This window comes from Salvelinus sp. IW2-2015, unplaced genomic scaffold (genome assembly GCF_002910315.2).
Source record: "Salvelinus sp. IW2-2015 unplaced genomic scaffold, ASM291031v2 Un_scaffold7248, whole genome shotgun sequence".
Classification (NCBI taxonomy): domain Eukaryota; kingdom Metazoa; phylum Chordata; class Actinopteri; order Salmoniformes; family Salmonidae; genus Salvelinus; species Salvelinus sp. IW2-2015.
Genome location: NW_019948508.1, coordinates 1 through 10,881, shown reverse-complemented (window position 1 = coordinate 10,881; position 10,881 = coordinate 1). Strand labels below are relative to the sequence as shown.

Genomic DNA, 10,881 nt, shown 5'->3' with positions numbered 1-10,881 from the left:
TACACTATACAGTACCGATATATCGGAGAAAGCGCCCACACTCTTTTATACACATAGATAGAGGTGAGTACAGATTTACAAGGGCCGTTGAAGATGCATTCTACTGGGTGAATTCTTGTATTCTAATGAATTCCTTTTTTCTGCGATTTTCTTTTTTCCTGTTTTCTTCTACATTACATTCAACTTTATTTTGTACATTGACTAATACATTGATTAATTTATACTGTATGTTGTATGGTTAAACAACTTGAATTAACATTGGTTGGCTTCTCTAAATGCCATGTTGACAATGGCACTGAAACTATCGAGAGCTGACTCATTCCATGAAATCATTTAAAGTTCCACCTTCTCTGTCTAGATATGGCTTCCTCCAGCAGTCTCCTAACTGAAGAGCAGTTCCTGTGCTCTATCTGTCTGGATGTGTTCACTGAGCCAGTCWCSACTTCATGTGGACACAACTTCTGCATGGCCTGTATCACAAAGTACTGGRATAGCAAGGACCTGTGTCAATGTCCACTGTGTMAGGAGAARTTCTCMRGACGACCTAAGCTTCGTGTCAACACAACTTTCAGRRAGGTTGTARRSAMWTTTAAAARCWKGAGAGAYARAGRTARAGATGGGCCCCCTCCCAAACCTGGAAAAGTTGCCTGTGACGTYTGCACTGGGATGAAGCGCAAGGCCCTGAAGTCCTGCCTGGTGTGTCAGACCTCTTACTGTGAGACTCACCTGGAGCCTCATCACATAGCCCCACCCTTAAARARACACAAACTGATCAACCCTGTGGAGAACCTGGAAGACAGGATGTGTAAGAAGCATGACAGACTCCTGGAGTTGTTCTGTAGGACTGACCAGACATGTGTGTGTCAGTTCTGCACTGAGGGAGACCACAAGACTCATGACACTGTCCCTATAGAGGAAGAGTGTAGAGAGAGGAAGGCTCAGCTGGGGAAAACTGAGGCAGCAGTAGAGCAAATTATCCAGGATCGACTGAAGAAGGTTAAAAAGATCAAACTCTCAGTAGATCTCAGCAAGAGCGAGGCAAAGAGAGCGATAGCAAACAGTGTACAAGTCTTTACTGCTCTAGTGCGCTCCATTAAGAAAAGCCAGGCTGAGCTCATTGAGGTGATTGAGGAGAAGCAGAAAGCAGCAGAGAGGCAGGCTGAAGGGTTCATTAAAGAACTGGAGCAGGAAATCACAGAGCTAAAGAGGAGAAGCACTGATCTGAAGCAGCTCTCACACACTGAGGACCACCTCCAACTTCTCCAGAGCTTCCCATCCCTAGAGTACAAACCTCCACCCACCAAGGACTGGTCCGAGATCAGTGTTCACAGTGATCTGTGTGTAAGGACTGTGATGAGAGCTGTGTCTCACCTGGAGGAGATACTGAATAAAGAGATGGAGAAGCTGCTTGAAGTCAAACTGAAGATGATTCAGCAGTATGCAGTGGATGTGACTCTGGACCCTGATACAGCACATCCCAAACTCATCTTGTCTGAAGATGGGAATCAAGTAAGAACTGTAGCCATACCACAGAATCTTCCTGACAATTCAAAAAGGTTTGCTTGTCGTCGATTTGTCCTTGGAAAGGATGGCTTCTCCTCAGGAAGATTTTATTATGAGGTGATTGTTAAGGGGAAGACAAGATGGAATTTAGGAGTGGCCAGAGAGTCCATAGACAGGAAGGGGATTATAATATTGAGAACTGAGGATGGACTCTGGACTGTGTCCCGGAACTATGAGAATGTGTACACAGCCGGTACCTCCACCCCTGTCCTCCTCTCCCTGAGAAATAAGCCCCAGAAGGTGGGGGTGTTTGTGGACTATGAGGAGGGTCTGGTCTCCTTTTATGATGTGGAGGCCAAGTCTCATATCTACTCTTTCACTGGCTGCACCTTTACAGAGAAACTCTATCCATACTTCGGCCCCTCTGATAATGATGATGGTCAAAACTCAGCCCCTCTCATCATCGCTCCTGTCAATCATACATACATACTGATTAAACAAGAAACAGGGAACAGTTAATTAACTAATTACATCCACAAATCATTTAATATATTTAGTCAGTTGACATGACATGTGATTAGAATTTCCATGGATGTCCTCTGAAATCTCATAACGAATTTAAAATTGAAACTTCTTTACTCTTTAAGAACAGATTGAATATTACTGGGGGAGGGGGTGCCACAAAATGGGGGAGGGTTGTCCAACCTTTATTTTCTTTGGGTAGGGCACAGGGGAGGGAAGTGCATTTTGTCCCTGGTTTACATTCGCCATTTTTCTCATATTTTCTCTAAATACACAATGTCTTGACTTACTTTTGATATTACCCTAATTAAGTTTAGAAACATTTGGGGAAGGTTTGGTATGGTGTGGCTATTAAGCTTTAGCTACTGCAGGCCAATGATATGAACGCAGTGCGCCCCTGTCACGTTGTATAAATGATTGGAGACAGGCGCAGGAATACGTAACACCTCAAGCCATTGTAAATCTTAAGGCAGCAGACAAATCCTTTGTCCTGTCAGTGGAGGATTGGAATGTATGGTGGGCCTATGGAGAATCTACCACAGAACTGTAACATGGAATAAATGGACTTTGGGACATATTTTATCAGCCGACATGATGGTAACGATGCTAGATGAAATATGAAAATGAATGTTGTTTTTGTTATGTTAATAATAGTTAAATGACGACGTTATAACGGAAACATTGTAACTTGAAAAGTTTTCATAATATGTACATGATGTTTACATACTGTGTGCTGTGTAGAAAATTTCCAGATCATAGAGAATATTTTTGTAACAATTAACTATTATTTTAGTTGTCTAACAAGTCCATAGTTCATTGTGATACCTTGCCTTGTAACTAGATATGCCCCAGGGAACTTGCCATATAGACCGAAATGCTCCTTTGTGACCCGGGGGTATGAGAATTTACATACCACAGTAAAACGGACCACAGCTGCAGCGTGATCTAAGATAGTCACAACCCCACAAACGCAACATGAGGAAGAGGACACAGGAACATCTTAACAATCAAGGCTACGGTTGATTACTGTATCTAAGAAAGGGGAATTCAAGAAGAACCAGCTAGTTATTCTCTTCAAATCCTCGGTTGTCTACACGGCCCTCCTACCAAAGCTGGGAGCGTCGACACGGTTAATTATCCTCCGAATAAGACTACTCTCACAGAACGAGTGCAAGGAAACAGACAACCAACAGAAAGGACATTGTGACATCGTGTGGACAATCAGCGACGGTAACGAAGGAGACACAGCCATCGGAAGAAAAGGGCTTCGGCCATCCTATCCCAATAAGCGGAACTCGGTCCACGAAAAGATACCCAACGGAGACCTTCAACAAGTAAACCGGTTTCATTGTATTAAGTTCTAATCAATGGCCTAGACTGTTTGTGTATGTGTATCTTATATTATCATTTAGCTTGTTAGTAAATAAATGATCAACTCAATTTGTGTGGTACGGAATGATTTAGTGAGACCCGGGTTTGTGCAGATTTAAGAATTATGCGACGTTCAGAATGAGACTTAATTAATAACCTTTCAGTGATACCCATCCCGGATCCGGGATCCTCCTCATCAAAAAAGCTGACGGGCATAGCCTAGCCTAACGGGACAGGGATATCATATAATATAATTTTCATGAAATCACAAGTCCAATACAGCAAATGAAAGATAAACATCTTGTGAATCCAGCCAATATTTCCGATTTTTTTAAGTGTTTTACAGCGAAAACACAATGTAGAATTATATTAGCTTACCACAATAGCCAAACACACAAACGCATTTATTCACCGCAAAAGGTAGCTTTCGCAAAAAACAGCAAAAGATATAAAATTAATCACTAACCTTGAAACAAATTCTCAGATGACAGTCTTATAACATCATGTTATACAATACAATTATGTTTTGTTTGAAAATGTGCATATTTAGAGCTACAATCCTGATTATACATTGTGAATACGTAGCATCGATTCACCAGAATCTCCAGAGATATTTTGGACACTCACCTAATCTGACCAAAGAACTCATCATAAACTTTACATAAAAATACTTGTTGTATGGCAAATGAAAGATACACTGGTTCTTAATGCAACGCTGTGTTAGATTTTTAAAAATACTTACCATAACATACAGCTTGCGTTATTGCGAGACAGCGCTCACCAAAACGGCGAGAATAGGACTCAACATTTTACACAGAAATACGAAATAACACTCATAAATGTTTTCTTACTTTTGTTGAGCTTCCATCAGAATGTGTACAAGGAGTCCTTGGTCCAGAATAAATCGTTGTTTGGTTTTAGAATGTCATTTCTTCTGTCGAATTCGCGCCACAATGCTAGCCAATGTTACTAACATTCCCACCCTTCTTGGCGCAAGAACGGAAAACTCCAAAAGTCCCAATAAACGTTGAATAAACTGATGAAACTCGGTTGAAAAAACCTACTTTATGATGTTTTTCTAATATGTATCAAATAAATCAGAGCCGGAGATATTCGCCGTGTAAACCGAACGCTTTTCAGAAGGCAATGTCGAGGTCCTTCTCGCGCCTTGGAAACTGACAAAATGGCTGACCTACCACTCCAAAAGCTCTTGTTCGACCTCGATCAAGCTAGACACCCCATTCCACCTTCCACTGCCTGTTGACATCTAGTGGAAGGCGTATGAAGTGCATGTATATCGATAATATAAGCCAGTTGAATAGGCAGGCCCTGACACAGAGCCATTTTCGAATTTTCACTTCCTACCTGGAAGTTTGCTGCCAAATGAGTTCTGTTTTACTCACAGATATAATTCAAACAGTTTTAGAAACTTGAGTGTTTTCTATCCAATAGTAATAATAATATGCATATTGTATGATCTAGAATAGAGTACGAGGCCGTTTAAATTGGGCACGATTTTTTCCAAAGTGAAAACAGCGCCCCCCTATTGACAAGAAGTTTTAAGAGGAAATTAATTTAATTAATTCATTATTATTATTATGAAATCAATATTCTGATATTCTTTGAGTTAATTTGGGAAACGTTAACTCATTAAACAAACTTTTCTCATGGTGCCCCAGGTTACTGAGTTAATGGTTGCCTGATTAATCTAATCACGTAATTATAAACACAGATAATTATTCGATGAATATCAGTCGTCAGATTAATGACCAACGTTACGACATGTGTATTTGAGCTTGTGTCCTCAAAGGTGACTATACTTCAGCAATTTATAATCATTTTTTCCAGTTAGATTTGAACCTTTCTTGGAGTATGCAGTATTATTAGTTGTTGTTTGTTCTCTCATGATAAATAATTACTGTTGTGACCACTGTGCTGGACATTTTTTATGATTGTGCTTTTCTAATAACTCATGTATGTGTTCTATTCATGTGCTTTTCTAATAACCTTTTTCTGTGTTCATGCAAGTGACTGACTGAACAAATCCTCACTATCAGTAGCTTCAATTTGGCAGTATTTTGTTTTGAGAACGAAAGCTATATCAGATTCAAGATCTCAGCTTAGAGAGAAGAAGCCTCGTAAGGTATTTGTCACGTTGGCATAAATGATTCGGGAGACAGGCGCAGGAATGCGTAATAGGGTTTTTCCAAATTACGACGTGCCGTGTAAAAGCACGGGGACGAAGACCAAACAAACACGTAACAAAACACAGGGTAGAAACCCAAAACAAAAGAGCGAGGAGTCCCTCAAATAAAAACACATGCGCACAATGATTAACAGCGCAATCTACAATGGCACGAAAGCCAAAACACACAGCTCAGGTACTCACACGTACCAACGGACATTGTAACAATAATGGACAACCCAATGGAAACCAAAGGGCACACTTATACAAGTACTAATCAGTGGAATAGGGGAGGTTGGTCATTGTTAGTGAATGTACATAATGTACATGGTTTCTGGTTCAATTTGTCACAAAAAGGGCATTTTCATAGACAGACTTGAAAGCCAGATCAGTGATTATAGCAACAACAAAAAAGCAGGTTAAACCATTTTGATAAAATAAGGAAATTATTAGTGGGGCTTATGATTGTGGAAGGCTTATATTTAGCCACAGTATAATTCCACAAGCCCTGCAATCATTAGATTATTGCTGACTGTTTGAAATACAGTCTATTTTACCTTTAATTGTCCGACAAAGCTTTTTAAAAAAGTATACAGTGCCAGTCAAAAGTATGGAGACACGTTCAAGGGTTTTTCCTTATATTTACTCTTTTGAAATCTATGAAATAACACATATGGAATTATGTAATGCATTTGAATTAACAGGTATACCTTGTTAAAAGTTAATTTAATGCGTTTGAACCAATCAGTTGTGTTGTGACAAGGTAGGGGTGGTATACAGAAGACAGCCCTATTTGGTAAAAGACCAAGAACAGCTCGAATAAGCAAAGAGAAATGACAGTCCATCATTACTTTAAGACATGGTCAGTCATTCTGGAAAATGTCAAGAACTTTGAACGTTTCTTCAAGTGCAGTCGCAAAACCAGGTAAGTCTTGCTAATGACTAGTTGTTTTAACTCTCAAAAACGTTATTTTAGTGGAACATTTTGGAGTGTATTGGGAGGTCAATATGAAATCTCTACGTCTATAGGTGTGGGATATCAGGAGCAAAGCCAACGTGCACACCCTGTCCGGACACACCAACACAGTGGCCACAGTCAGATGCCAGGCCGCCGAACCGCAGATCATCACAGGTACGGACAAGGATATGTTACAACTGCTTTGCCTTGCTGTGTTCATATATTGGCTAGTTGACTCACTCCAAAGTACCATCAATGGCTTATCATCTTGTTACGTTCTATTATGAGCTGGCGCGAGGAGAAATCRGGATTTTTKAATTTKRACCTTTTCTCCTGGGTCATGTTCAGTAGGGAAAAAATAGGATAGAACACTTKAACTTGTCCAAATATGAACGCAGCGTTTTATTGTTAGTTTCAAAACATTTTGCTACGGTGTGACCTTCTGAACACGACCCGGCTCTTTCCGTTCCAGGGAGCCACGACTCTACCATCAGGCTATGGGATCTGATAGCTGGGAAGACCAGAGCCACTCTCACCAATCACAAGAAGTCTGTCAGAGCACTGGCCCTACATCCCAGACAGTACGTCACTTCCTCATACGTAGTAAACGATGGTGCATATGTTGCACCCAAGTTAGTCATCTTCTGGTATCTAGTTGTAGTTAATGATAGGGTTGATAGGCTCGCTCATTTTATTTGTGCGTTTTGAATTATGGCTCTGAACCATTCGTTGGCTGGATGTTACAGGTATACCTTAGCCTCTGGCTCTGCCGACAACATCAAGCAGTGGACGTTCCCAGACGGCAACTTCATCCAGAACCTCTCTGGACACAACGCCATCATCAACGCAATGGCGGTCAACTCAGACGGCGTGCTGGTATCAGGAGGTATGAAAACGTCCTTTACTTTTTCCAACAGGGATATCCTTGTCCCATCGCGCACTAGCGACTCGTGTGGCGGGCCGGGCGCAGTGCACGYTGACACGGTCGCCAGGTGTACGGTGTTTCCTCCGACACATTGGTGCGGCTTGTTTCCGGGTTAATTGGGCATTGTGTCAAGAAGCAGTGCGGCTTGGCTGGGTTGTGTTTGAGGACCTTCGCCTCTCCCAGGTCCGTACGGGAGTTGCAGCGATGAGACAAGACTGTAACTACCAATTGGATACAGCGAAATTGGGGAGGAAAATGTTTTTTATTTTTTATTTGAACAACAAATATCTTGCGATTGAAATAGACAGTTTTGAGCCTCTGTCAGGATGATTGGGTGAGATTTTTTCTAGTCATAGTACATTGAATGACTCTGAAGGGCTTTGTTGCTTCGAAAGCGCACTACTAAAGATGGGCAACAAATGAAAGGGAAGTTGTAACTGCAGAGGCTGGAAGCAAATATATTGAATGGCTAAGTGATAGGAAATCCTATATACGGCTAGATCCTAGACACTGCTGTCTATCTATACCGACGTCTTGATCTAGATACAGCTAATCCTTCTATCTTTTTATTGTCTTCGTTAGCTGACAACGGCACCATTCACCTGTGGGACTGGCGGACCGGCTACAACTTCCAGCGTATCCACGCCGCTGTGCAGCCCGGCTCACTGGACAGCGAATCGGGGATCTTCGCCTGCATGTTCGACCACTCGGAGAGCAGGCTGATCACGGCCGAGGCCGACAAGACCATCAAGGTGTACAAAGNTCTATAGGTGTGGGATATCAGGAGCAAAGCCAACGTGCACACCCTGTCCGGACACACCAACACAGTGGCCACAGTCAGATGCCAGGCCGCCGAACCGCAGATCATCACAGGTACGGACAAGGATATGTTACAACTGCTTTGCCTTGCTGTGTTCATATATTGGCTAGTTGACTCACTCCAAAGTACCATCAATGGCTCATCGTCTTGTTACGTTCTATTATGAGCTGGCGCGAGGAGAAATCRGGATTTTTKAATTTKRACCTTTTCTCCTGGGTCATGTTCAGTAGGGAAAAAATAGGATAGAACACTTKAACTTGTCCAAATATGAACGCAGCGTTTTATTGTTAGTTTCAAAACATTTTGCTACGGTGTGACCTTCTGAACACGACCCGGCTCTTTCCGTTCCAGGGAGCCACGACTCTACCATCAGGCTATGGGATCTGATAGCTGGGAAGACCAGAGCCACTCTCACCAATCACAAGAAGTCTGTCAGAGCACTGGCCCTACATCCCAGACAGTACGTCACTTCCTCATACGTAGTAAACGATGGTGCATATGTTGCACCCAAGTTAGTCATCTTCTGGTATCTAGTTGTAGTTAATGATAGGGTTGATAGGCTCGCTCATTTTATTTGTRCGTTTTGWATTATGGCWCTGAACCATTCGYTGGCTGGATGTTACAGGTATACCTTAGCYTCTGGCTCTGCCGACAACATCAAGCAGTGGACGTTCCCAGACGGCAACTTCATCCAGAACCTCTCTGGACACAACGCCATCATCAACGCAATGGCGGTCAACTCAGACGGCGTGCTGGTATCAGGAGGTATGAAAACGTTCTTTACTTTTTCCAACAGCGATATCCTTGTCCCATCGCGCACTAGCGACTCGTGTGGCGGGCCGGGCGCAGTGCACGCTGACACGGTTGCCAGGTGTACGGTGTTTCCTCCGACACATTGGTGCGGCTGGCTTCCGGGTTAAGTGGGCATTGTGTCAAGAAGCAGTGCGGCTTGGCTGGGTTATGTTTCGAAGGACACACGGCTCTCAACCTTCGCCTCTCCCAAGTCCAAAAAGAGATTTGCAGCGATGAGACAAGACTGTAACTACCAATTGGATACAGCGAAATTGGGGAGGAAAAGGGGTAAAAAAAAATGTTTTAACAAAAAATATCTTGTATATATKTTTCGATTGAAAGAGTTTTGAGCCTCTGTCAGGATGATTGGGTCAGATTWTTTCTAGTCATAGTACATTGAATGACTCTGAAGGGCTTTGTTGCTTCGAAAGYGCACTACTAAAGATGGGCAACAAATGAAAGGGAAGTGGTAACTGCAGAGGCTGGAAGCAAATATATTGAATGGCTAAGTGATAGGAAATCCTATATACGGCTAGATCCTAGACACTGCTGTCTATCTATACCGAYGWCTTGATCTAGAYACAGCTAATCCTTCYATCTTTTTATTGTCTYCGTTAGCTGACAACGGCACCATTCACCTGTGGGACTGGCGGACCGGCTACAACTTCCAGCGTATCCACGCCGCYGTGCAGCCCGGCTCACTGGACAGCGAATCGGGGATCTTCGCCTGCATGTTCGACCACTCGGAGAGCAGGCTGATCACGGCCGAGGCCGACAAGACCATCAAGGTGTACAAAGAGGACGACACCGCGGTAGGGAAATACTTTTATCCTGTGCTGTATAGCTACACGGGTTTTTGTTGATTTGAGATGTGATTCAATAGTGGATGTAACGGGCTTTCTCCATCTATACAACGTGAAGAACGCATGAACCAGGAAACAGACTACATAAAACGAACAAACAAACAAAACCCCGAACAGTCCCGTGAGGCGTAACATACAGACACCGACACAGGAGACAATCACCCACAAACAAACAGTGAGAACAACCTACCTTAATATGACTCTCAATCAGAGGAAACGTCAAACACCTGCCTCTAATTGAGAGCCATACCAGGCAACCCAAAACCAACATAGAAACAGAAAACATAGACTRCCCACCCAAAACTCACGCCCTGACCATCAAACACATACAAAACAACAGAAAACAGGTCAGGAACGTGACAGTGGATGTGTTATTTACAACCTCATACAAAGTGGATGTTTATTCAGTCAGGGAAAATGACAGTCACTAAAACATTGCTATGCTAATGAAACTGTAGTATTACTTTGAGTTTCTTGTTTCTGACTAGGATGGGATTGTTTTTTTCTTTCAGACCGAGGAAAGCCACCCAATCAACTGGAAACCAGAGATCCTCAAGAGGAAAAGATTCTAGATTTGCAAAAAACTAAAAAATTAATTCATTCATTTCTGGGGTCAATATTCCCATCAATAGAACTCCCATAATTTTTTAAAGAAGAATATTCGCACAAAAACGAGTTGGCTTTTATTTTTACTATAATTTTTGGGTTTTCAATGTACTCCTTATTCTAAGTACCATTTTGCAATCTTCAATGCACAATGTTAGTCCAACAAAGCAGCCATTTTGGACAGCCAATAACCTTCCAGAATGTTTGTTCTTGATGATGAATGCTCTCTCATATCTCTGGTCACTCTCGTCCACCATGAGAATCCACTTCTCAGCTCCGTAAGGGCTCGCCTTAGTGTACACATAGTCCCCACTCGGGTCAAATCCAGTAAATGTG

The 10,881-nt window shown here is 42.3% G+C and overlaps 3 protein-coding genes across 3 annotated transcripts; all 3 read left to right on the top strand.

Moving 5' to 3' along the window:
• The first annotated feature begins 354 nt into the window (after positions 1 to 354).
• On the top strand, positions 355 to 3,465 carry LOC112079217 (E3 ubiquitin-protein ligase TRIM21-like). The gene has a single exon (XM_024145226.2). The coding sequence runs from the start codon at positions 361 to 363 to the stop codon at positions 2,020 to 2,022; it is 1,662 nt and encodes a 553-aa protein (XP_024000994.1). The 5' UTR covers positions 355 to 360; the 3' UTR covers positions 2,023 to 3,465.
• On the top strand, positions 2,617 to 8,234 carry LOC112079216 (pleiotropic regulator 1). Its single transcript, XM_024145225.2, has 6 exons — positions 2,617 to 2,622; positions 3,189 to 3,359; positions 6,611 to 6,713; positions 7,012 to 7,120; positions 7,286 to 7,425; positions 8,047 to 8,234. Exons 1-6 carry the CDS (start codon positions 2,617 to 2,619, stop codon positions 8,232 to 8,234), a joined length of 717 nt encoding a protein of 238 aa, XP_024000993.2.
• Positions 8,235 to 8,237: 3 nt separating this feature from the next.
• On the top strand, positions 8,238 to 10,875 carry LOC139027074 (pleiotropic regulator 1-like; the record flags this gene model as incomplete). Its single annotated transcript, XM_070442254.1, has 5 exons — positions 8,238 to 8,337; positions 8,636 to 8,744; positions 8,910 to 9,049; positions 9,695 to 9,888; positions 10,452 to 10,875. Coding segments are annotated over 5 exons (603 nt in total), but the record flags the coding sequence as incomplete, so codon positions are not given.
• Positions 10,876 to 10,881: the final 6 nt, after the last annotated feature.